The sequence below is a fragment of the Fomitopsis serialis genome (genome assembly GCF_022376445.1).
Source record: "Fomitopsis serialis strain Sig1Antser10 chromosome Unknown B0H18scaffold_21, whole genome shotgun sequence".
In the NCBI taxonomy this organism is placed as follows: domain Eukaryota; kingdom Fungi; phylum Basidiomycota; class Agaricomycetes; order Polyporales; family Fomitopsidaceae; genus Fomitopsis; species Fomitopsis serialis.
In genome coordinates, this window is record NW_025954981.1 from 222,087 (window position 1) to 248,064 (window position 25,978).

The window sequence follows — 25,978 nt, forward strand, 5'->3', positions numbered from 1 at the left end:
ATACGCAGAGATCATTGTAATGCACCTATGATAGTAAATAGTACATGAGAATCCAGAATATGACAGCCACTTCAGTGCCTCGTTCCGTCTCCCTTCAATATGCTCTGCACAGTCGAACTCGTTAGCAGATGCCATGGGTCACTGGACTGCTGTGTACGGAATGTCTTGCGTCGCGTGGGTCCAACTAATGTGCTGGTTCCGAGGTTGTAGAGAACATGAGACGGACGAGCATAGGTGTGGAGCTGACCCTCTGTGCTGTCAATATGACAAGAAAAATGGGTGACAGGCCTAGTAGCAGAACCATCATCGTCTTCGCTCTCGAATTCGGAATCCCCGTCATGCTTCTACGTGTGAATAGTCGTCAGCAAGCTTGTAGGGACACCTAAGTAGTAAACCTACATTCTCCAATGGAAGAAAACATCGCAACGAGAGGCCGGAGAGCCGACTGCTACTGTCCGCAGAAGCAATTGAACCATGACGGCTACCGACCTTCTTGTAGATATCCAAGACCTCCCCTATGTATGTTCGTTGTGGGTTTCGAACGACCACGAAGCAACCAGGCCGTAGCGGGTTGATCTGACTGATATTCTTGCTTTGTATGTTCGGGACATCTAGGTACAAGTCGACAGTGTACGGTTTAGCAAGCTAGCAATACTTATTCAATAGCTGTTGACGCTTACCGTTTTGCTTCTGTTGTGCAATGACTTGGATCCGCTTACTCTGCGTCGCGTACCGATGCTCGCGCGTGGTCTTCTCCTTGGGAATTTCACCGTGCAACGTTTGAACAATGCGTACGCGATGCGAGGCTTCCTTCACCGACATTTTCTTGTTATCATCTCTTGATTGTCGCTGAGTCACCTTGCCAGACATGACACCGTCGAGCTTGCTCAAGGAGTATTTCGGGTCAAGACAAACCACCCGTTCCGACTTGACTGCGGTGCCCGACTGATGTTGCTCACGACAACGAATCATCATGGGAATCGAGATCTTCCCATCCTTGTCAAGTATCGCACTCGCCGTCTTCGAGTTGTCATGCGCCGGGGCAGGCACATCATCTGGGCGCACAGGTAAGCTGATCTTCGGTGGCCGTTTGGAATCGACCGATGAAGCATCGCCACGATCCAGCTCGGCTACAGATGCATCATAGTCCTCGCAAAGGGCGGCGTACCGCGCACAGTGCTGTACAGCATCTTTAAGCTGGACAGCCATGGTTAGCTGACCAGCAGCCTGTGGCGCGGCATCACCAATGACATCGTCGGCGTCATTGTCCCAATCATCATGTAGGTCCTCCTCGAGGTCGGATTCCCAGTCAGAGTCGTTGCCATCACCTGAAGCCTTGCCCTTGCGGGACGATGAGCTCATTTCGCCAACAGAGCCTGGCAGAGTCCAAGGGCGCTTCGGAATCTTCATGTGGAGGAGCTGTTTCGCAATTTGCGATGCCTCTTTCCCAGCAAGTTCCACCAGCACGTTCAGTTCCGCAGTCGAGAGCTTCACATGACTATTGGCCAGCTCTTCGGGAGATAGTGGTGTGTTGTCGAAATCGAAAATGTAACCAGCACGGGCCTCGCGTTCAGGTTTTGGTTGTGACTTCATCTTCCGTGTGAGGAGGATCTTCTGTCGGAGCATGACATGTTTGACAAGCTTGAGAAGTTCGGCATAGGTGAAGTTCGGGAGCATGCGGCGAGCGAGGCCGAAGAAGTGTTCGAGGAAGTCAGTGCCCAGTAGCCAAGGACAGAAGGGCTCGTCTGGGTAGTACTGTGCGTAGGCAAGGACCAGCAGAATCAGTGTGTCGCAGAGGCGATTAAAGATCTTGAAACTGGCGGGGGAGATGAAAGAACGCGCTGTCGAATACAGGTCCGGGTAGTGTCGTTCGAGCAGCAAGACGTGCGCCCGCCATATATGCAGGAAAGAACGTGCACGCAGTGCTGCCAGAATGCGATCCTTGACTGACATCCGGCGACATAGCCAAGCATCGAATAGGTCCCCTACAATAAACAACCATAAGAGACGCACACAGAACACTGCGAATAACCTCATACATACCAAGAACATATAGGTAGACAAACAGGCCGAGAAACTCCTCCTTGATATATTGCGTGTTCTCGTCGCCCTTGTAGGTCATAGCTGTCAGGGCAACATTATGGAAGAGTCGCCGGGCTGCACCATCGTCTTGTTTGTCGACATTCTTGATGTCGCTCCGTTGAAGCCCAGAGCCACCACCTTCATAGAGTTGAACGAGTGTTCGATTGACGAGATAGCCTTTCCCGAGACTCGCTGTGTGCGTCCCGTGTTGTGGTTGATTGCGTGCCGTTTTCCGTCCATGGCTGGGATCTTGAACAGAGATCAGCGGGCCTGTGTCCTTGAAAACCGGAGCCCGCAAGGATAGGCCGTACAGGGTGTACTCGTATGCTAACGGGGTTTGCTCGGATGCAGTAGAGTCCATCATCGCTTGCGCACTAAGCTCGGTTGCAGCGCCATCCGCAGCGCATACGATGACCGACATTTTCAGTTGAGCAGCCATCTGGATGAGGCGTGTCTGGATTTTATGGATCTCTTGTGCCGAGTCGGACCCAGATGTTGCCATCAGTGCAACAACCATTGGTGGTACCTGTGGTAGAGCAATCTAATTTCGTGTGAGCGGCTGCTACTGGCTCGAAGTCAATGAGCTGTACATGTTTACCTTGATCATGATAGCCCTTGTTTGAGTTGCATATGCCTTCTTATCCTTGATGTTCTTGATGACATCGTCTATGTCGTCTGCGTCGTCAACTGTACATTCCGCGAGGGGCAGAACAGAGCCCAGAATGTGGCTGCCATAGTCATTCGAGTAGCTGAGGCGTGCTCGGACCTTGGTGCAGTCGCTCCCAACAGCCACAGGCCCATGGTACCCGAACGTATCCTGAAAGCGTTTAACACGTGCAACATTCTCGAATTCAAGTTCGCCAGATTGAAGGACATCCGCAGAATTCTTGACGTAGTACCTAATATGATTGGATTGTCGAGTCAGCGAATTCTGCCTTAGACCTAGGATCACCACTCTTACCGGGTGGCTCGCAATGAAGGGAAACCAAGTTCCTGAGCGAGGATACTGTACTGTTGAGCAGAGTTTCCACCGTACGAGCGCATCAGAGTGAAGAACTGCCAGAGATCGGCCCCATACCGCATGCCATGAAGGAGCTTCTTTGCATCTGGATGTGATTCACGCCTTGCGCGGTCACTCAAGACTCGACAGATATCTGTGAAGGTGTCGTACTTATCCAACTTGCCCTCCGATGCTTGCTGATACAATTGCAGGAAACATCCCACTTTATCGTTCTTCTCAAGGGAAGCAAGCATACCGCGGACCACCGGATCTGAGAGGCGTGACTGCAGATCGCGCGCATCGGTACTTGTCAGCGTCTTCGGTGTGTGCTTGTCGTGGCGGGCACGCTTGGCTTCGCGCTCAGCTTCCGGCAGCTGGGCTTCACGTTCGGCCTGGCAACACGACGTGTTAAGGAAGAATCATATACCAGAGGCAAATACTCAACTCGGCGCACAGCATGTCTAAGCGATTCATCCTTGTCGACACTCTCGCACTGGTCGCAAATACCACTTGCATTCACAGTGTTGCCTTCGCATGCTCTAGAGCGAATACTCCGATCGTTGAAGTCGACAATCCACCGCGCAAAGCCTTGCAGCTGATGGTCAAGACGCTTGTGCTCTGCAGATGTCCAATCCTTCTCTTTCACTTGCACGTTGCCATCCGACGGGCACTCCAGCTTGACCTTGCGTTCCCCGGGGTACTTGTAGGGGAATAGCTGTCGTACGATCCGTGACCGCTGGGCGAATGAAATCCCGCCGAGACTCCTCGTAGACGTACTGAGCAGGTAGTGCGTGTATTCCTCTCCGCGTAGCCGCTGGCAGACAACACGTTTGCGTGTAAGCTCTGAGACCACGCCACCTATCGCAGATCCTGGACGAGCGCTCGCCATAAGTGCAGTGCTACGCTCGCCTTTTGTCATTGGATTGAAGAATGAAGTAATGGCTTTATTCTGGATGAAACGAACTGAGCATATTATACTTATTCATAGAAGTGTTGTACATACCGCGTTTACGGCCGTCATCTCGTATCGCACGCGAAGACGATCGGCCTTGCCAGTGTCGGTGGCGAGTACTACCAGTTGAGACTCAGTTTTCTGTCTCTGGCCACCGAAAAAGCTTGTAATCGCCTGAGTACCTGCCGCCTTAGAGACGTTCAGTTAGACTTCGCCGACTCAAACCTATATTCTGTCAATACATACCGGTGTTGTCGTCTTCTTTGATATTACCGCCCGACGGATCTTGCTCTTGCCCGTAATTTGCTCGCATTCTAGTTTGTGCTGGGCCCAGTTCCCCAGCACATACTTCCGTTTCTTGTCAAGCTTGCGCTCCTTCCTGCATCCGGCGCAGACAACCGTGTGGAAGTCAAAGCGCAGGACCCATTCGTCATCCTCCAGTACCTTTCTGCGCTCCTCTACTGACAGTTTTGGGCCTCGTGCTGCTTGTTTCCGTCGCTTCGATTGGTGCTCTCTGTCCGTGCTGTCGCCATCCGAGTCCTCGATGTCTGTCTCGTCGTGTTGAACACTCCTAGTAGCCTTCGGTGGAGCGATAGCAGGCGGATCCAACGCTTTCTTTCGGTCACACGCAGATCGTTCAGCACCGTCGTGTTTGCTGGATATGGTGAGATCAGGAGTCTCGTGACTCTCGTCCGAGTCTCGGTTCTGCTCGTCTGATTGATGAGGATGGCCGGTCTCAGCGGAGGTGCGCTCTGACGCATCTGGAGTCGAATCAATGGGTCGCTTTCTCTTGCGGACGTAGGGCTCCATGACACTGGATCGAGTCAGTGTTTTGAACATAAACCGGACGGATAATTAGCCACGCACCGAAGACTTAATAGGGCATTGAAAGCACGAGTTCGAGCTTCCTCTTTAGACGTCTCACCGAGATGATAACTTGGCCCATCAGTCTGAGCGAAGTCGAGCATCGCCAGCAGTGTAAAATGGCCACAAGACCAGGAGTCCATTTGGCGCTGTAGCTCGTCAGGGGAGACTACAGCAAAGCTCGACCATTCTGTGCTACTCCACTGCACACTAGGACGCCCGACTGCTTGTAGAATGCTGTCGAGTGTTGTCAAGAGTAGCTGTGGTAGTGGTTGTGGGTAAGCACCTGCCATACAAGCGGCATCCGAGTCGGGCACGTACCGGTTCAGCCCAGTGCTGTGAATCACATTCGGGCAGGCTATCATAGATCCCGAGCTGGTGGCTTGAGAAGTCAACCCACCCGAGTACCCAGTGCGCCGGGTCGCCACCACACAGGGGTATGGCCCAACGATTTCTCGCGGTCAACACCGGCAGGCCACCCTATTCGAGATGTCAGACCATAGATGCATTGGTTTCGATTTAGACACCGCACCGCTGCCAGTACATGCTCCTCAACAGACCCGTGAAACGCGTCGCTTCGTACTTGCCCGCTAACAATCGAGGGCAGCCACGAAGACAGGAAGCAAGTGTCTTGTCTGGAGGATGGTGCTAGATCTTGCAGCCACGCGCCGAATGCATTCAGTGTTGTCCCGGGCACCTTTTGCTGCTTCCCTGAGAGAAGAGGCTCGATATCCTGGCTGTAGACTTGTATTCCGCGTACTTCTCGAATACTGGAGTCGAGATGTTCAGTCATTGTGGGCCGCGATACTACGATCTGTCGAGGCGTCACGGTGTCGAAACCCGAGGTTTATTTAATGCTGACTACTGGTGGCCCGAGCCAATAGCTCCGTGAGCCACAGACCTGAGGCCACCCGCAGTCAACGCTAGGCCTTTTGGGGCGCACAATGTGTTTCATGAGGCAGTGGCGCGCCGGCTAAGCATTGACAACATTGAACGTTAACGTTGAGTAGCGCGACACGCGTCGTGCTAAGTACATCGGTAATCTAATCAGCAGCCCCGGCAAGCGCCCGCCGGGTCGCCACTCCGTGGCCTTCGGCCACCCTATATCCGGACAGAGATCGTGACCTCCACAGCCTCCGCCACCCAATAACGGACAAAGTTCGGGCCCCTCCGGGGCCCCTCCGCCACCCAAAATCCGGACAAAGATCAAGGGTAGTTGCCGGGGGCCTGTATACACCCTTTTGCGCTAACTACAGGTATTCTATACATAGGCCTGCCAGCACCTGGTGGATTTTTCCTGAGGTGCACAGAGCAGGTAGCTCTTAATGTGTACGAGAGAATAGTAAGACAGCATGTGGCGACATGATGCACAATTTTTGGTGCGCACACGGAGGAAGAAACCCGCCAGTTTGCATTATTGTACCGTTTGCATTACCGGTTCAGCGTCAGTAGGTGAGTAACCGGTCTGTCGAGTCAAATGCATGTCTCAATAGGTCACAGTACTGCAGACTCGCCATGCATTATCCTTCACCACACGACAAATTCTGTCCATGAAAGTATCTTATATGAGAATTTGATGGCATAGGTCTTCTTGTTAACGCGTCAAGGACATGAATCTATGATACGCAGAACGTTTCGCAGTTTGATATATGTGGTTCTCAGTAGCATGCGTATGAAGGCCCGTCTCGGACAAAACCCCAACGCGCTACTGAGCAAGCAAAGGGGGCACAAGGGAGCGCTCGGGGGCACAAGGGATCCCTCAAGATCACTAGAGCTCACAGCTGGATGGATGGGCTCCGTCGTGGATGGAAGGGCTCCGTCGTGGATGGAAGGGCCCCGTCGTGGATGGATGGGCTCCGTCGGGCGCACTCGTGCTTCCAAGGGTCAGCGACCGATCACGTCTCCCCACGCAGAATCCCACGTTTACCTACGGTATCTTGTCCGTTCTCAAATGCTCACATCCCATCCCATCGCGTCACTTCCCTACCTTGCACCCCGTTCCACTCGGAATCCCTAGCTTTCTCAAGTGAACCTGCGAAAAACTTCTATCCCCGTCCCTTCACGTCCCTTCGCGTCCCCTCGTGTCCTCTCTCGTTCCAGCCCTTCACTCACGTCAGTACATAGTCTCCAACACCGTATTTTGTCCAAGATGGGGTTTTGTCCAAGGCCTCCAGCCTCAGTCTACGACCATAGCTGTGTACACTCAGCTACCAGCCAATCCGGCGCCTTCGAATAAGGTATGTATGGAGGTTGCCGAACTGTCCAGATCTAAGTTAGTATTACAAGATCGATCGCAGCAGGTGCACCATGACCGCGGCGTCGACGTCTCCATCCTATCTATGTACCTCTGGCGATGAACCCAAATACGACGGCTGGCGCTACGAACTCCGCACCGATGGTCGATGACGAGCCTCGCAGTGGCGAGTCTGGCAACGAGCCGCAAGAGCCGCACTGCAGCCACGGTGACAAGAAGCTACAGGAATGGCAGTAAGTCGCCTTTACCGTGCTCCGACTCGGAATCATGTGCGTGTACTGATCTAATACCATAGCTCCTAGCTCGAGCAATGTGGATCCATGTCATGGTCTGCGGTCCATTAGCAGGAAAGAGGGTCAACGAGTGTGGATGGGTCACAAAGCAGTGAATGCAGCCCTCGACAAAGTGAGTTGCGACCGCCTACCACTGCTCTCGACCGCGTTTCCCTGGCTCGCCCACAGCCCGTAAGCTTGCGATAGGTACGCGCGTCCTGTTGCGTCCACGGTCCACCTCCCGAGACTCGAGTGTGCCCGGAGCATGTGGCGCAATGTCCCCCCCTGAAAATCATCTGCCAGCGCCGTCTGCCAGCGCCATCGACACCCAGCTGTCATGCCCACTCGCATCTTGTCTCGCCACTCAACCGCCTCACCTTCCTCTCCCTCCTTGCTTCTCGCCTCTCCTCTGGCCCACCTGGTACCCATTCAAATTGCCGTGGACGACGCGCAACCCACGCAGACGACAGCCACACACGTGAACTGCGGCCACCCCCAGTGTGCAGGTAGAGTGCCCCGCCCCATGCATGTTCGTGATGTGTCGCACCTTCCCGTTTGCATCGCCAAGCTGACCCTTGAAATACACAGGCGCCCCGAACGAGCAACACCCGCACCTGCCGCATCGCTTGCCCACCCGCTGGCCACTCCACTGCAGTCACATACCTGCAGAGCTGAGAGATCGCCAGGACATTTGCATGGCAGGCATTGAGCAAAGCGCAATGACGCCGACCTCAGCCTGAGCTCGCATGGCCCAATATGGACGGCCCGACGAGCTAGAGCCCGGCGAGCCAGATTAGACAAGTGCGGGGGCTCACGAGCACGAGCTCACGGAGCAAGTACCGCGCGAGCGAAATCCACGAGCGCGGACCCGGTGCTATGTCGACCACCACCCCGAGCTTTGCCGCGCGTCCGTTGACGTCACTACCGAAGCTCCTGCCCGCGCAGCGTACCCAAATGCGCCCACGAGCCTCGACACGGTGGGCACGCCGGAGTAAACATACTCCACCTCGACGAGCCCCGCGTCGTCTGCATCGCCGTCGACACCACCAGGATTCATCGACCCCGCCAACATCCGCATCGCTTTGCACACCACACAGGACGCCCCTCGCCATCGAGCAAGAATCTGTCGCTGCAGTTGTGCTGCCGCTGATGCAGGGGCAAACCAGCAGGTTGTTGTCAACCACCTTCGACTCTTTTCCGCGAAGGGCTCGCTGACATATCCGCTACCTCTTGACTGACCGCGTCTCTACGACGAAGAAGGCGAAGGGGCAGGACTGGTATGTCCACGCGATGCTGTGCATGCGGTAGGGCCATCGTGCATGCTGCGATCTCTCGGCCAGTCTGCAAAGCCAAACCACGTCTGAAAATGCTTATGAACACCCTTCCGCGACGCCTGGTAGGTGTACGAGCTCGAGCGCACCCGCACTATCTAGCCCATCAAAGGCAAGTGCGCTGGTGTTGATGGCTTTGAAGGTGCGTGCTTTCTCCCTCTCATCTTTGGTACATCCTGTGCGGACGACTTGATGTTGGTGACCGTTTCGTAGTTACTGTTCTGCTATCCGCAGTCCGCCTCAAACGCTGCCCGTGTCCGTTCTCGTACACCTCTCATCATCACGCACATCTCATGTATTGTGGCTACAGTACTTGTGTCATGTACATGTCTACATACACTTGTTATTAATCCCTTCTCCGATCACGACCCTGCAGACCGAGATCAGGACCGACATCATCTCACCCGAGTCCCGACTGGCAGCGGATGGACTAGCAGGTAGGCGGTGGAACATGCAGACGAGCGAATGGCTGGACAGACAAATCAGCAGGCAGATGGGTGAACTGACGGGGGAATGCGCGACTTGGTGGATGTGTGAGTGAGTGGACACAACGAGCTGTACTATATCGGGTCACGATCTCGGCCACCTTAGCATACAACAAGCCCTCCTCACTCTGTATGGGCCATAATGACCTGGATTCTTCTGAGGAGGTATGTTAAAAGACCTCAGGAATATGAGAAAAATATGAGAAGAAATATACAATCATTGAGTCGAGCTCAGTAGCTAAAATTCTGGTCGAGAGTAGGGTGAGCCACACTGCTTACCAGAAATAGGTATCATCGCAAAGGGTGATTTTTCCTGCACACAGATCTCAGCGTATTGGCTTCAAATTTTGTACAGGCATTACAAGGATGCATTGAGACATGCTACAATTTATTTCATAGCTATAGAAGGGGTGGTTGTTGAATGAGGCTCGCGTGACCGACTACCTAGGCTGTCCGAGATCGTGACCCGATATAGTAAGTTTGTTGATTTGCCTGCTCACTTTGGCACTAGGAATAGCTGAGGCGAGTGGTAGGCACGTACCTTTGGAATCAAGCCTTCGTGCTCGCCTTGCATGTAAGGACAAACGGAACAACGCACACTGTATGACAGGTACTGCATGCAGAACTTGTCGCAAGGGTCGTCTATGTCAGGGTGAACTCACATCACGCCGGGCGGGCATAATGAGAGAGAGATGGACGACGAGGGTCGCTAGACTGAGTGCCAATGATCCTAGCAGTTCCCTGCCAGTGGCCAGTCCGTTTCAGAGGGCGAAAACAACTGTAATTGTGAGGATGAAGGCTTACTTGCGTGGGCGGACTGTCCACGCTGTCCGATACATGTTGAGTAGCGGGTCACGCTGTCGTCCGACGCAAAGACGACAACAGAGAGGCGCGAGAAAGCCGGGTGATGTGCTGGACAGTGGAAATTCAATTGCGGGACTCAGGGGTCAGGTAAGATAGATGCATTTTGATGAGTGTGTAATGCACATGGTGGTGTACGACATAGCCCAAACGCAGTGGTCGCGTTGGGAGTGTTAGTTCGGCAGATAGGACATACCTGTTCGGAAGAAGACCAACACTTGGCGGGCGCATTTTGTCTCGTCCAGCGACACCACGCGTTCGTCGGGAGAACGACGTGTCAATGGACAGTCAATGGGGCGGTGGAAAAACCGGGCGGACGGGAAACCGTTGACGAGCGAGTGAACAGGCGAGCGAACGGACGGGCGGGCGAGCGCATGGGCAAGCCCGACGCACGCAATGCCGGAGGAGCATCCAGGACCTGCAAAAGATACGTCAGCAGGGCAACACGCATACGGACAATGTTCGCGGGAGCAGACATAGGAGGGTGCTGACCGGGTGCAGTCCTCCTCCCCACTTGCCCTCTGAGGCTCCTTGTCTGTTCTTGCCGTCCGTTCTCTTAAATATCTGGCCCACTCGTCCGCAGTTCCACGATCCTTGGTACACACGTGTGCGGATGCACTTAACGCATGGCTTCTGTGCAGTGTTGGCACGTCGAGGCCCGAGGGTCGTCTGGCGGGTTGTCTGGAAGGTCACATGGCCGAGCAGGCTGCAGGGGCGGGGACGGCGTATCCACGCTGGTCGTTGTGCTCAGGAGTGCATTGCAGTGAAGCTGCGAGCGTCGTCGTCACGACAGTAATACCTGGATGCATTTGGGAGCTTGGCCATGTTTTGTCGGATGTTGGTTCCAACTTCCAAGCCTGAGCGCGGCAAGCAGGGTGCCAGGCAAGTCCTGCAAGCGAGGCGGATTGCGGGTGTACATACATGGCAGGTGTGCACGGCGAGCGCTGAGGAGCGCGATGGGGTGCGATGGTATGTGGACAGACCTGGACAGACACAGATGAAGAACAGCGAAGTAAGTTATGCTGAACCGCGCGAGTTGCGCTGACCAAGCCTTCCATAATCGGAAGGTCAGGCCTGGTGAGGACCTGAAGTGAAGTGAAGTGAAGTGGAATGACGTGACGTGAAGCGGAACGAAGTGAAGTGGCGTGAGGTGAAGTGAAGCGACACGAGAGGGACACTCGTGCTCACGATAAATAGCACGGGATATGATAGGAAATGGAATGATTCCGTATGAATCTGTGTGAGTGGTGGGACATAGCAAGATTAAAGTCCAACTTAGCCTGAAGTGCACTACTGGGAAGTGTGAAGACAAGACAGGCTTATAGATGAAGAGGCGGGAAGAGACGGGTGGCGATGGGACATGAAGTGACGCGAAGTGACAAGCATACATGAGATCCGGCGTGATACCGCATGATCTCAAGTTATCTCGGATTATCTGTACCATTTCCGAATGATCGCTTGGTTTCCGGTGCGAAACGACGAGCTCATGAATGATTCCAAGGATTCCGAAGGATAGTATAGGATAGTATACATTTCCTGCACGTTCACTTATGATCTCATGTGATTCTTTCAGATACCTCGGGAACGCTCGGTCGAGGCGCTGTAGAGTATGTACATAGGCCAAACATAGGCTGTCGACATTGGGTTTTGTCCGGCATGGGCCTTCATACATGCGCGAGTTGGCTTTCACCCGAGGAAGTGCCACGTCCGCTCCGCGCCGATATCGTTGTTGCTTCCCGGAACCCGGAAGGAAGCCCGTCAACTGGTCTGCTTGATCGGCTTCTGTTCAACGTATTCGCGCACAAACGACATGGTGTGCGCAGTGCGGTATTGCCGCAAGTTACTGCCAGTTTCCTCTATCCGTACTGTATATGAAACATTCAGGAAATGCCGTTGCTCTGCGCGGAAAATCATACGCATTAGTGACATGAAATTCGACGACTGGTGTGAGTACGTCCGTTCATATCCATAGTTATACCTCAATCAGTCTCCATAGATACAAGTCATCAGCCAGACGGAAGGGAAGGTAAATGTCACAAGAATGCATCTAGAGGAGAACTATGGGTGTATCTTGAGTCGTCATTCATGCCACTTCCTCGATGGCCACGAGCAGTGACCTATCAGTGACGGCAGTGGAGGAGTCTCTTTGGATCGGAGGCGACTCGAAAGAGCCGGCAAGCCCAGACCACGCAGGAGCAGGTGAACGGCGGGCCACCTCCTCAGCCGTGTCTGAGCCAGCAACTAACTCAATACTCATTTCAACCAAGCCTTCCCCGTCTTCCATCCCCTGCCCAGCGTCGCTATCTGTGACCGAGTTCCCGAGTGGCCCAAGGGCGCGCGCGAAGCGTAGATCGGACCAGTGGGATGTCTGCGACGTGTTTGGACCCGAGAACGTTGGATCTGGGGGAGCAAGGACAGCTTCGCGCAGGCTGAGGAATAGGCGAGAGAGCAAGACAGTCGTCGCGCTGTCGCAACGGGAGACTGATGAATAAGTAGCGAAATGGGGAGAGGCGAAAGACGTACACGTCGGAGAGCAATGCCATGTTGTTGCCTGCCACAAAGCTCGCCTAAAAGAGTAAGTGAGCTCGGTGACAGGGCACTGACAGGGATCCGTGACAATGTTCCGTGTAACTGCAGTGGGGAAAGACGTACTGGCGAGATGTACAGTGCGAGGACGAGTGCGTTCATGAGCAAAAGTGCACTATCTCAAGGGGTGAGCGTACGTTTCAGTGAACGAATGAACACTGAGCACACAAGAAGTACAGCGTCCCTGACAGATGATGTAATAATGAGACGATAGCATCGAAACAATCATGAAATGCACGTACCACCCCGTAGCAAGCGCTTTGTTATAGATATGTTGATGTTGTGTCCGTGAGCGAGCCGCCTGATCCCACCGGTGGCTTGCCACGTAGCCAAAAGGACCATCGCGTCCGACAGCATGACGCTGACACGTATAGTGATCTCAACTTGACAGGTCCATTGTTACATGACCAGTCCAATGCATCAAAAGACGAAGAACGTACTCCTATACAAATACAATGAGTATCCGAGACTGCCTCCAGGGAACAAATGGACGGAAACGCACTTGCGCATCAAGGGCAAGCTTAATCTCCAGTTGACCGCACAGCGGAAAGGATAGGCAGTAGGAAGCGTGTAGACAGTGGAAAGATTGAGCTTTGACGCGAACCTCAGTCATTGTTGATGTCTTGTTACGTACTATGATGGACGTACAACATTCGCCGCGACCGGAACAAGCGAGACAGCCATGACAATGGCGGGAAAACGGTATCTTCTACCGTTAATTGCGAACACGCGCAGGGCAGACACAGCTAGAGGAGGTTCAGCCTATGTTGTTGCGATGCAGCGGCGATCCGACACTACAGTGACTTACCTCCCAAAACGAAATATAGAAAGCAGACATTGACACCTGCTGCAATATATAGAATGTAGTAGCTGAAGGAAGGTAGATGAGCCCTTTGAGCTTCGACTGTGCCGTGACCCGTCCTCAAGTTCCAGAAACTCGCCTCTGATACAGTATCATGTTAGCCACCATATGTTGAGCCGTGTAGAAGAGATCTCACTTACTTCACATGTGTGCGGAGACGGAATGAATGCCATGTCGAGCACCAATAACAAGACCGTGAATAGATGCATAGAGGCGAAGAGAACGGGTATGACAACGCCTATCTTTTTACGGTGCCATATGAGCTCGATCTCTTTCCCGACGGTGAGCATTCGATCATATGTGTAGACGGCTGAGCGTATCGTGTCAACCACACAGTCAGTATGCGAGCAAGAGTCGACAGCACTTACCCGCACAGGCAACCAGAATGCGATCATCAGCGAGGCTAAATAGAGGAGGCGTTGAGTAGTCTGAGAATATCAGGATAGACACTGGCAGGAACACCTACCGATGGGATGGTTCTTCGGCAGAGGCTGACATGTATCAATCCAATGGATTTCTCTCGACGCCGTTATGCAGAGGGTTCTGTTCTCTGAAATCTCGCAACAGGACAATTTATAGCGCGACTCAGAGACGGCCATGAACCGAACAGTATGGTCAGTGCGGAGGACGTAGAGGGATGTTGAATGTCAGACAGACCACGGTGGGCCACGGTGCCTTCATCTCGCAAAGGCATTACGTAGCCTTGACAGGTGAGCTGTGCAGGAGGTTCTCATCGATAGTAACGCCATTAAGGCCTAACTCCGTAAGCCTTGTACATTCCCCTAGCACAACTGCTGCACGGTTCATTGAGTAGACTTCAAACACACTGCATGAGAACCGCACATTCTGGCCACCAAGCCGTGATCGCGTGATTCATCAGTCAGAAGGCTTGAACTGAGCATAATTATTAATTCCTCAAGACGCATGCATTTATCTTGGCAACTTACGACATGCCGCAGATTTCAATTCGGTCACTCCGCCAGATCAGTGCAGTGGTATGTTCATCAATGTAGTTGAGGAGCACCGCTGGTAGCCCCGAGGGGCAGCAACACGTGCATCAACACTTTAGCACTGGCGCAATCTTCAGTTGAACGGTGCTGGCATCAATACGAGGACGGAGTCTGAGAAAGTGAGAGACATGTCAAACACACCTCCATGTAGCAATCTTCGCGAGATATGGCGAGATCTGCCTGCTTCGACAAGTCTATGCGGGTACCAGGCAACGACCCCACTGACATCTGCGGTTGTGGAGCGTGAGCGTGAACCGCATGGTACCCACGGATAGTCTCCCCATGACTCACCATGTACGCTCTGTCGAACATAAGCACACAGCATGCTATCAAGCCGTCTGCGTCTTCCACTGGCTCAACGGCCGCGTGTATCATTCTGGGAATTGACTTACAAATTAGGCTCCTGCCCTTACGGTTTGTTCAGCTGATCAGTGGTTCTCCAGTGCCCGCGCGCGGAAGCTCCTGCAAGCTCGTGTCGACGAGTGGCCTCGTAACGTTATACATCAGTTAGCTCCGTAAAAAAGACAGATCTACCTACCTCAATATGGCAATCGTAATTGACTGCCTGCTTGTGGACACACAGCTCGCGCGGAACAGGATATTACGGTGTCAGTCGTAGGTAAATGCGGCTCTGTGAGCAGGCCGCATGCGCGACAGCGCGCCCTGCTCTGCTGGGACGTCGCCAGGAGAGCTAAACACGATGATGCGCATGGGGCTACCCATCGAGCGCCTGTCGATACCCCGATGTCTTCAATTTGAAGGCAGAGCACTGTACTATGGCCGTGAAAAGAAACCAGGCAGAGCTTCAGCCTTCACTGAGCAGTGTGGTACTCACTGAGAGGCCAATCTTGTTGTCTCGAAGACCGTCGGTGGCGTGCACGTGTCGAGACCAGAGAGCGGCGGACATCCTTGATGCATCCGCGAGTCGCAGGTAGGGTCTGCGTACTAATGATCCCTCTGCCTCGTCGGAAGTCTTTGCGCTGGCGGAGGCAGGGGGCGGAAAGTTGGAGACGCCAGCGACGCGTCCAGAAGTCAGACGCCCGATCTACGCGTGGTTATGTAAGCATGTGGCGGATGCGGTAAGTGCGTCCGTACAGTAAGTAATATAGTACTTATCTCCGGTAAGAATTCTACTTTCTCTGTCCTCCAACCAATCCCACGACTCTTGTCGAGCCTACCAGGGTTTCCGTTGATACTAAGTATCAACAACGCGCAAGCCCACGATCTTCATCTTCAATGCCCACCCGGATACCATGTGCCTCGGTTGTAGGCAATGAGAGCCTTTGGTGTCCCCACGCTGAGGGTGGCCCTTCGTGTACGCGACTTGCTCAACAGGCGTCGCGAGTGTCAGTGTTTAATTCTAATTCTTAGTGCGCCGCGTCAGCGTCAGCCACAGACGCGTCCGTGACAGATCACGGTCATGTGTGAGTGACATGCTCAGATCTTCCTGTCACATGTACCCGGGCCCTTGCCGCATGTCTGCCAGGACCTCCTCCTCCTCGCTGAATTCGCCATCATAGCAAATCCTGCACGAGATTTTAAGAATCTATCGTATCCTTTCAGGCCACAACATCCCTTTCGTAGCGCAGGTAAATCAGTACCAATGACAGTCGACGATCATTCCCTCCTTCGCTAATCGCCTAAACGGTATCTTCTGAACATTGATGTATGTGCTCGAATCAGTGTCTACAGACGAAGCGGCATATTCACATATTCTCTTGGTCACTCAATTGTACAGTGATCGGGGCATTGGACACACAAGGCATAACTTGATGTGACGATATCATCATGACAAAAAGACATGAGAGTCACGACTGTTGAAGTACGCTATTTCTCAACACCTCTTTTCATGATCATTGATACGAATGTTCCCTGATTCCTTACTTGTGTCTCGAGCATCAGGTCCGCGGCGTAGTCTGGGTGATGCGGAACCACTCACGGACAACATGATTCGCGACTACCACACCCTCTTCACGAGGCATGCGGGGGCTTCTGCTTTGCAGAGGAACCGGAGGACTTGGCTTTCGCGTTCTGCTTGGGCGACTTCGCTCCCCTGACCCCCTTCGTATCTGACCCCATCCCCCAGCCATACGACGCCGACAGCGTACCGAACGCTGCCTCAAAGTTCTTCGGCTGTGTCGCTGGCTTGGGAGCGATTGTATTGCCCGCCTTCGTCGAGGATTCCGGTTGCGCGGTATCCGGGTTGTGGTGAATCTACGAGAGACTCGGCTTAGCGGCATCCACAACGGAGACCCGAGACCTTCAAGTTCTCGCCCACCTTTGGTATCAAAGTCGTCGTCGAGCTGGTTGGGGTGGTTTCCTCCACCCCAGACAAGGGAAGTATGACTGTGGATGCGGCGGGCGAGTTCATGTTCTGTGGAATGACGAGGCCAGTACAGCAATGCCGTGGACTAGTAGGCAAGTACGTGGTCCAGATTGCTCCTGTGGTCTCTCCTGCCTACGTATATATAGGATTTTTGTATCCTCAATAAGGTGTAGGACTGGCTATGCTTCCTTTGACTGCGCTCAAGAAGCACTCTTGCTCTGCGGCTCTGAACCCGGTGGATCCGGCTTGGTGAATGAGCAGTCGATTAACCATATATGGCAACGGACCTTCCCGATTTGGTACCCTTGGGTTGGAGGTACAGCGGACAGAAGGCCAGGGGCAGTGCCGAGCGAGCTCACAGGCCACCGCAGCTCATTGAAGATGACACACACAGACTGCGGTGAGTCGACATGAGTACTACATAGCGTGGTACAGTATCTCACCAGTCCGCGGTTGATACTTTGCGGCGCAGCCGGTGGGATGATGTCGGGTGCGAACAAGAGACACTACAGAGTCATCCAAGCGGTAGAATGTTAGATGTGTTGCCTGTGTGTCAAAAAGCTCCCGGCTGACGACTTTGTCATCCTTAGCCAGGCTTCATACGCCATGCCCGTACTCCGAGTCATTGATTGAACACATAACTTAGTTCTCGTTCGCCGGTCGGAAACGATGGAGTCAACCACACGAAGGAATTTCCACACTCGAGCCATGGTGCGGAGATGATAAGCATTTCCTCGTTCTGATATGTACTGCGGCCGCGGCCGTAGGGCAGATAAGCCAAGGGAAAGGTGCGCATGGCTCCTTCCCATAGATGACAGCTTGGGCTGACTCGTTCGATTTAGGTACATGGAAATATTGTCAATGATGTGTTAGTTTATAAGCGCATTAGGTTAAGGGCTAAGTGTATGAAGACCGAATTACTTATGGAGAAGCTACGTTCGCTCCCGAAGCCTCCCCAAGTTCTCTCAGCTCGAAGTCGGAGTCAACCACTTCCTGCGGCGCGTCCGAGTCATCCTTGTCCAACTCCGGCTCGTTGTCCGGTCCGTCATCGATCGAGTTCCCAAGGGGCCCAAGGACCTGCGAGAAGTGCAGGTCAGACACGTGTGACGTACTCGAGGTCATTGATGGCGCCAGGGCCGCCTCGCGGAGGTTGAGGAACAGCCGCGAAAGAAGGATGGTCGTCGCGCTGACGTGTCCAAACCGTTGAGTTGCGATATACTATGCATGGGCCTAGGGCAAGATGACGCACACATCTGACAGCATCGCGACGTTGCTGCCTGCAAAGCTTATCTGCGACTCGTCAGTCGGTAACTGGGCCAAATAGCCTTGCCGTTCAGACGACGTACGGGTGAGACGTTCAATGCCAGGACGAGGAAGTTCATGAGTAAAAGTGCCCTGCAAGACGTATCAGTGTGGTGAAATTTGAAGTTCTCACTGAGCGAACGCACAGGAAATATAGGGTTCCTTTTCGATATCATGAGCTGAAACTGTATCATGTACAACTAGGAAGAGCATACCGTCCCGGAGCAAGAGTCTGGTCATCGAAATGTCGATGTCAACCCCTCTCGCGAGCTTCCGGACTCCGCCAGTGACCTTCCACGTTGCTAGGAGCACCACAGCGTCGGCCAACATTGCACTGACGCGCGCAGCGATCTCGACTGGAGCAAGTACGCATGTCATGAGTCGATACGCAGCTCAGGTATCGGAAGACATACGTCTGACGAATGTCGGTCAGTTGCAACGAAGACGCTGAGCGGGACGCGGTACGGCGAGACAGACATACTTGTACAGCAAAGGCGTGATAGCACCCCGAGTAACCACACAATTACGGGGAGGAGGGGCGGGGGTCACACCAACGGTCGACAGGTTTAACTTGTCCGGCAGCCTCAGTATGTCATGCTTGGATCGTCCCCTGATCCGATGGACGTACGATGTTCGTTGCAAACGGTACAAGCGAGAAGATCATCACCACCGCAGGGAGTCCGTACTTCCTGCCATTGATCGCAAATATGCGCAAGGCGGAGGCAGCTCGAGACGACTTAGTTCATATTCGACGAGGATTCGATTGCGCTCACCTCCCCAGATGAGATACAAGAAACATACGTTGATCGCTCCGGAAATGTAGAGGATGTAGTAGCTAGGAAAGATGTTGTCAGTCGCTATAGACGACTGAATTGGTATAATACAGACATCTGGGATAGTATCAGTCCATGCGCGCTGCTCAAAGAACGAGTGTTGTCACTTACTTCACAAGACGAGAGCGGAAGTATCAGACTGATATTGATCGACAGGAGCAAGGTCGTGGACAGATGCATAGATACGAAGAGGACCGGTATGACGAGACCGATTCTTTCGCGGCGCCATATCAGTTTGACCTCCGTCGCGGCGGTTAGCATCCGATCGTAGGCATAGACAGCTGTACATTATGCGTTCAGCGGGACGTGACGGCAAAGGCTCAAGCTCCGATAACTCACCTGCACTAGCGATGAGCAGACGGTTGTAGGCGATACTGAACAGTGTATCAGTGTCGCCGAAGATGACCTGGAGCGATACAAATGCACGCTTACCGATGCAATAGCTCGGTCAAGGAAGAAGTCGTCATGGGTCTTGTTGATGAACGCTTTCAACAGCCGTAGAACGTTCTGCAGGGTAGTGCTGCAGGACAACCACTGCCGCTCGAATAATCAATTTATAAGTATAGGCCCGCATCTGCGTGTAAATCTGCAAAACACAGCATGGCTAGCACGGGCAGTATCGGATTCATTATCACTTCGCGCCCATATTGCATGGCAGCGGATGAGGCCAGATTCCTTAATGGAATGGAAGAAATCTTGATAGTGGCGAGCTCTGTCATAGTCGATAGCGCGTCTAGTCGACGATAGTCGGGGTACTCTGTGGCCTTCCAGGGTGTAGAATAACAGCGCTGTTAGCAATATAATTGGAAAGTAGAAGGAAGATACACCTCTGTATATTCACCAACTTGCGCTTAGAAGCTTGAGACGATCGACGGATCACAACTTCCAGGCACATGGTCTGTATGTATACTGTCGGAGTGGACACACTGTCAACTTTACGAGCATAAAATTACGAAATCAGAGCATTACGCACATGCCATCTCAGGGTATCAGACACTCTAGAATTCATGATAGGCGTTGTTCCGAGCATGTCCTGGGATCTGAGTGGCAGCCACTGACAGCGCTCACTGGCAGCCACCTCCGGGAGGTACATACCTGTTTCAATGGAGGGCGGTGATTTCATTAGACAACGAGTGTTGTATTAACAGATAGAAACTCACTGTGTACCTTGTGTAGCGCCCATAGGACACTGGCCGGAGGGCCACATCATCCGGCGAGCGACTCGAGCCTCCCGTCGAGGTCGAGAGAGGACTGCGGCCAGTTCAGTTTTGATTCCCAAGGAAGAATGTCTCCTATTCTGGCATAACCACCACACATGCAATACGTATGGTCTAGCTCTCCTGGATGTATAAAAAATTGCGGTGCATTGGTTAAGATGGTGGTCGAGGAGGCGGAGTGAGGCTTACCGGGGAGGAGTACGTCAGTAAGCGCCCGCGGACTACTTTCCTCCTCCCATCATGTCCTCCTCGCGTTCGACGACAATCTCCCTTCCTGCCTCTGAAGATGGAGATGAGCCTCAGCAACCTGGGATTCTCCGCGATGCAACCTTCGCTCGCCGCGTAGTATCGCCCTACTCCCCTGCGCAAGTGAATGCGTACCTCGACAAAATTGGCTGGTCGCCCGGATCGGCGGCAGGGCACCGCAGCTCCCACTTCGAGCCAAACGCCGCAAATCTTCGCAGACTGATGTACTTGCACCTACTAGCATTCCCGCAGGACACCTCCGCGCTGCACTAGTGAGTGTCGAACACGTCACTCACGGTATGGTTATGGCTCTGGCGATCAGTGCCCTCCTTGTGATTTTGGCAGTGGTTGACCCGACTCCTGGCGACCTAGTACGCGGGACCACCACATGCCGGTGACGCCTCAAGAGATGTACGAAAGCATGGTCGTCAGCAAACATGGCAGCTACTGTTTTGGGCAGAACGGGCTGCTGCTTGGCATGTTGCGAGGACTAGGCTACCGGTAAGTTACGCGTTCAGTCGACTTGTACACGTTCTACCACACCGAAGCCCTGTCTTATTCATATCTATAACGTCTGTGATCCATGGTGCAGCGCGTACGCAGCCGCAGGGCGTGTCCTTCTTCCTCCTTCCCCTCCATCTCCGCACTCCGCGACGCTCGTGTACTCTGCACCGCACCACCTCGTCCTTCTCGTCCAGCCGCACGACGCGTCAGGTCCTCACGGCAACATGACCTACATGGTCGACGTAGGCTTCGGAGGGACAGGACCCGTGCGTCCAATCCTACTCGCGGACGGCAGCTCAGGTCTGAAGCAACGCACACCAGAGGATGGAGATCATAACGACCCGGACGGGGAAAGCACAGCCACTGGCGGTTGGATATGGGGCACGTACCCGCCTGAGCGGCATCGTCTCGTTCGTGGCGCATTGCCCGACAGCAGCCTTGGTGCGTCGCGATCACCAACTAGTCCGACTGCCTACGCTGAAACTCATAGGGTAGAGACGCACGGAGGCTCGGGTCGCGCCCCTGTCCATGATTGGCACCTCCAGGTCTCGCATGCGTCCGCTCATCCGTCGAACACCTCCGACACCTCTTCGTCGGCGGAGAAGTCGGAGTGGACCACGCTGTACTCCTTCGCGGAGGCGGAGTTCTTCCAGGCGGACATCGACGCGGCGAGCTTTGCGGTAAGCCGCATGCCAGGCTCGTTCTTTCTTACCACCATCATCTGCACACGGCGCTTTCTCGTGGTACTGCAGTCCGCAGAAGACGAGGAAGAGCTGCGGCTACGCGACAAACACGCCTTACCGACATCAATCAACTCTGCTGAGGGTCTAGACCTGGGAGATGTTGGTCCAGGGCCGTTCGTTGGTAAGTGGAACCTCGAGGGCGCGAGGGCGACGAAGAGGATCGGACGCGAAGTCGTGGAGGAGAAGAGGTTCGTGACGGAAAGTGACAGGGTGGAGATCCTGAGGGATGTCTTTGGTGTAGGTGTTAGGCCGGAGGACGAGCAGTGGATCGTCGGATGGCCCTCGGCGTTGCCGTCGGACCCAACGTGATGAATATTTGTCTCCGCGCCTTTAGCTCGTCGCTCTCAGTACGCATCAGTACTTGAAACACACGATGCCTCTGCGAATCCCAGACCCTTGGCGGCAGATCTTCTGCTAACTCAGCTTTGCTCCCAACCGCATGTCCTGGATGATGGGAAAGCGAGAAGACATGGCTACGCACCCCAAGGTCGTCGCTGTCAGCGTGCCTTCGCTGTCGTGAGTAAGCCATCTTACTATCCAGCGCCTCGCCCCCATGATGACGGTGCGATGAGTGGTCTTTAAATTGCTTCTTCGGCCATCCGCGGTCATGATTACTGACAGGAATCAATGCCTTCTACAGGGCCAGCTTCACGTAACTCAACGTTTGTCGCTGACGCCGTATCTCGCACCAATTGATACTGGGCCATATGTAGAAGACGCCTGGCAGGTGAGCCGCATTCCATTACCTGGCGTTAATGTTGGGGGTACGACGTAAACGCCTCCGACTGCTACACGTCCGCCCTCAACAAGGTCGTGTTCAGGGTCTGCCTACGGTGTCATCCGGGGATTTGCTAGTAGTCTACGCTCCCGCGAAACTTTGGCATGATATAATAATCGACCTGAAGTGACGCATCATATAGTTGCTGTCAGATATATCAAGCTTTCTCTGCGGCCTGGACAGAGGTCCATGCTCACAGATGAGCCTTCCAGGGACATGTAGCGGCACCTGCGCTGCCAGTTAAGGGCGAGCTGTGGCGGTCCAAGACATCTTGTGAGTCGAATCTGTCTCTTCATCTTCCATTCCTCGACTTCAAATCTGTCAAAGCCGAGAGCGCTTAAGCATGTGTGGATGCTCATCGGATTCGGATTGTTTCTCTGGCCATGCGGCCTCCGCGATGTTGGATGGGCTGCTCCATGCGTAGTAGTTTCGGTGGTAACAGTCTGAACCATACAGCTCAGCGCTGCTGATCTACAAAGGGGCAACAGTACTTCTATCCTATAAGCTTCGGCAGTCTTGATGTGTCTCGCGGATTCTGTGGCGACCCTGTATTGATCAATCGTTTAGCATACAGACACGGCTTATGATCAACCCCGTGTGTACGGTCCACAGACCGCAGAGCCTCTGCCAAAGCCTGTCGAGTCGCCGATCAACATCTGGCGATGAAGGTTTCAGGTGAGTCGCTAACATTAGTGACTGCAGGACACCGGTGCATAGCCATGGTCATATGAGTTCATGATCTGCGCCTGCCTGGTTATGGGTGTTGAAAAGTAGCCTCGTCATTCACATGCTAGACATGCAAAACACCGTGACGAAAGCGACGCCAGTGAAGGTCTGTCCGTGGGGTTTACACGTGCGTTGTCGGGCTAACGCCGTCTGTGGATGTTTCACTCGCTATCTAAACTGTTCAGCGTCACGATGTCTCCACGACGGATTCCATTTGGCGTAGGCCACACGATCACTTGGTGCTATCGATTCGTGGTCGATACTCTTCATCTGGTATGCACTATGTAGCGGCGCTGCCGTTATCTCAATATATTGGCCACTGAATCACGTATCAGTTTTCTGCTGTAGTAGACGAAGACCCTGGATTGGCGAACCAGCGGATGGTATCTTTTGGCCTGTCGGACGGAAGTATCACTCCATTTTTCAGTACATCACTTGAGTGCCTCGCTGGGAACAGGTGCACTTCCTATCGAAAAGCCTCCGCGGATCATTCTGAGGTGATGTTCCTTGCTTTAAGATACCAAGCTCTGCGCCGTGGCAGCAGATTCCTAACCTGGGGCGGCTTAACTCGGTTGAATGGCTCCGCACACTGTTCAACCACGCGTCTCAAACGATTGGTGGTTTACTTCTTGTGGACCTTTCTTTCAATCAGAGCCACAACTATGTGAGAAGGTTCGCATTGTGTTGGCTTGGAGTCAGATTCTGACGGTGCGCTGCAGCCTTGCAACCAGTGCTGTCAAGGCCACAGCCTGTGAAGGAAGATAGGGCCAGTGGACTCGGCGCCATCCAGGACGGCATAAAAGCTTTGGTCGGGGCTATGTATCAAGCAACACTCTTGGGCAATTCGTCTACCTGCGCGGAAACTACACAGAAATGTCGTCAGCCAATGTCGCAGCAAACGCGTCGTATGAGTTAGTCAATCTCGCGCACATGGGAGCTATTTCTGATCATTGCTGGCTTCATAACAGCATGCTCGTCAATTATGTCTTCTATGCGACTGCTGGTAAGGAACAGTCCTTCTGTAGAGCTACTTCTACTGATCAGATGTCCTCAGCTCTTTACTTGTACGATAGGATCATCAGCATCGGACAAGAGGTTGACTGTATATGGCGACGCCGAAATACCAGGATCATTGTACCGGCCCTCTACGTCATGATGCATTCTTGTGCAATGCTATACCTCCTCCTGAACCCATTGCAGGACATTCCAAACTGTCAGGTGAGCCAATGACTGGCATGCCCAGGCAGGTCGGATGAAATAACGACCTTTTGCGCGTTCTATCCGTTCACAGAGGTATGTACACAACCTGATAGGTAGCCTGAGACTTGTTCCGAGACGGCTGTGCTTGCAGCTACTTGGCTTTTTCAATACTACAGATGGTCACCATCTGTCTCATGTATGCAGTATTCGGAGGTGTGTTTCAAGACTGAACCTTCGGGCTCCTCTGAGCTGAAATGTCTTACATTCACAGCGATTGCAAGTCTCCGTGTATATACAATCAACGGGAGAAGCTGGAAATTGCCAATCGTAGTGATGTTACTTGGACTTACGCCCGTGGCTACCAACATAGTATGACATCGGAGATATACGTTGACAGCTACTGATGATATGCCTAGTATTGCGCTGCTCGCTGGAGAATGACCGTTTTCCCGCCTTTCAACGGCTGTACCCTCGCGGTCGCTTGGTCTGTCGCTACCGGACGCTGGTGAGTTTTTTATATCAAACTTTGCATCATGCTCGTGTCCAAGGCCGAGTAACGTCATGCAGGTGTGAGTGAACCGAGCCTCAGGAGCGATGAGAAGACTGATTGTCAACAGCGGAAATCCTTACGCGATCGAGCATCGTTGTAGCCGACGCTCTAGTGTTTCTGGCGACATGGCGCTCTGCTCGTGGAAACAATGGGTTGCGACAAGAGGATCATTTCTGTTAAAGTTACAAGTTCTCAGTCGCGTCCTCGTGGTACTCGACTCGATTGCTACTGTACCTGTTAAAGTTACAAGTTCTAATACTACAGTTTCAGCATCTTCGGACTAGAAATACAGTAGGGAATGAGCTTACCTCAGTCGCGTCCTCGTGGTACTCGACTGAGGTAGCTGGTGTCTACGCGCGCCCGTTACAGTCCGTTCGTCCATCACGTGTCCGTGTCGTCACAAGCGCCGCGTCACGGTCCCTCCTCAACACTCCCCCGGGGCCGCGACGCGCATGTAAAGTAGGTGCTTAAGTAAAGTAGGTAAAGTAAGAGCCTTCGTGAAAATGTCTGCAGGGTTGTCTGCCCCAGGTATGTGAATAATCTTCAACTGCTTACCCCGGATGGCCTCCCGCAACCAATGGTAACGGATGTGCAAGTGTCGCACTCGCGAAAAGTTGGCGGAACGAGTCGCCAAGCTCTCCCCTCCAGCGCTGTCCATCCGGATGACCACAGGTCGCTCTATCGGAACGTAGATCTCGTCCATGAAGTTGGCGACCCACACTCCCGTCTGACCTGCGTGCACAGCGGCGATATACTCAGCTTCGGTAGTCGACAAAGTGACAACCTCCTGGCGACGCGAGCTCCATGAGACCGGCCCTCCAGCCATCATGACTACGTGTCCGTGGGTCGAACGTCCTGTGTCCAAGCAGTCGCCTTGCGACGCGTCTGAGTAAACTGTGGGCTGCAGACCCGATGCGTGGTTGCCGTCGTATGTGATCCCATGGTCTAAAGTGCCTTTGATGTAGCGGAGGACACGCTTGAGTGCGCGCCAATG

The 25,978-nt window shown here is 53.4% G+C and overlaps 6 protein-coding genes across 6 annotated transcripts; 2 read left to right on the forward strand and 4 right to left on the reverse strand.

The window, feature by feature from the left end:
* Positions 1 to 71: 71 nt before the first annotated feature.
* Positions 72 to 5,691, reverse strand: B0H18DRAFT_874204 (uncharacterized protein; the record flags this gene model as incomplete). The annotated part of the gene is made up of 12 exons (XM_048040336.1): positions 72 to 341; positions 400 to 611; positions 681 to 836; positions 876 to 1,985; positions 2,044 to 2,623; positions 2,681 to 2,981; positions 3,044 to 3,474; positions 3,528 to 4,031; positions 4,281 to 4,821; positions 4,902 to 5,158; positions 5,220 to 5,352; positions 5,378 to 5,691. 12 exons carry the CDS (start codon positions 5,689 to 5,691, stop codon positions 72 to 74), a joined length of 4,809 nt encoding a protein of 1,602 aa, XP_047895237.1.
* A 6,493-nt stretch (positions 5,692 to 12,184) lies between these two features.
* Positions 12,185 to 14,047, reverse strand: B0H18DRAFT_1209960 (uncharacterized protein; the record flags this gene model as incomplete). Its single annotated transcript, XM_048036343.1, has 11 exons — positions 12,185 to 12,566; positions 12,625 to 12,668; positions 12,754 to 12,802; positions 12,856 to 12,871; positions 12,930 to 13,048; positions 13,190 to 13,278; positions 13,336 to 13,433; positions 13,496 to 13,630; positions 13,686 to 13,859; positions 13,918 to 13,952; positions 14,016 to 14,047. The coding sequence occupies 11 exons, from the start codon at positions 14,045 to 14,047 to the stop codon at positions 12,185 to 12,187; spliced, it is 1,173 nt and encodes a 390-aa protein (XP_047895238.1).
* Positions 14,048 to 16,294: 2,247 nt separating this feature from the next.
* B0H18DRAFT_998292 (uncharacterized protein) lies at positions 16,295 to 16,993 on the reverse strand. The gene is made up of 3 exons (XM_048045491.1): positions 16,838 to 16,993; positions 16,499 to 16,773; positions 16,295 to 16,443 (listed from the first exon to the last, which is right to left on the reverse strand). Exons 1-2 carry the CDS (start codon positions 16,928 to 16,930, stop codon positions 16,531 to 16,533), a joined length of 336 nt encoding a protein of 111 aa, XP_047895239.1. The 5' UTR covers positions 16,931 to 16,993; the 3' UTR covers positions 16,295 to 16,443; positions 16,499 to 16,530.
* A 739-nt stretch (positions 16,994 to 17,732) lies between these two features.
* On the reverse strand, positions 17,733 to 19,153 carry B0H18DRAFT_998295 (uncharacterized protein). The gene is given in 11 exon segments (XM_048045492.1): positions 17,733 to 18,071; positions 18,135 to 18,175; positions 18,232 to 18,280; positions 18,334 to 18,349; positions 18,403 to 18,543; positions 18,649 to 18,650; positions 18,669 to 18,757; positions 18,816 to 18,913; positions 18,961 to 19,022; positions 19,096 to 19,102; positions 19,137 to 19,153. 8 exon segments carry the CDS (start codon positions 18,849 to 18,851, stop codon positions 17,807 to 17,809), a joined length of 639 nt encoding a protein of 212 aa, XP_047895240.1. The 5' UTR covers positions 18,852 to 18,913; positions 18,961 to 19,022; positions 19,096 to 19,102; positions 19,137 to 19,153; the 3' UTR covers positions 17,733 to 17,806.
* Positions 19,154 to 20,496: 1,343 nt separating this feature from the next.
* B0H18DRAFT_998311 (uncharacterized protein) lies at positions 20,497 to 22,350 on the forward strand. The gene is made up of 3 exons (XM_048045493.1): positions 20,497 to 20,755; positions 20,856 to 20,984; positions 21,076 to 22,350. The coding sequence occupies exons 1-3, from the start codon at positions 20,706 to 20,708 to the stop codon at positions 22,037 to 22,039; spliced, it is 1,143 nt and encodes a 380-aa protein (XP_047895241.1). The 5' UTR covers positions 20,497 to 20,705; the 3' UTR covers positions 22,040 to 22,350.
* A 1,543-nt stretch (positions 22,351 to 23,893) lies between these two features.
* Positions 23,894 to 25,158, forward strand: B0H18DRAFT_222344 (uncharacterized protein). Its single transcript, XM_048037192.1, has 8 exons — positions 23,894 to 23,898; positions 23,954 to 24,145; positions 24,203 to 24,237; positions 24,289 to 24,452; positions 24,586 to 24,647; positions 24,706 to 24,803; positions 24,851 to 24,939; positions 25,052 to 25,158. The coding sequence occupies exons 2-8, from the start codon at positions 24,108 to 24,110 to the stop codon at positions 25,082 to 25,084; spliced, it is 519 nt and encodes a 172-aa protein (XP_047895242.1). The 5' UTR covers positions 23,894 to 23,898; positions 23,954 to 24,107; the 3' UTR covers positions 25,085 to 25,158.
* Positions 25,159 to 25,978: the final 820 nt, after the last annotated feature.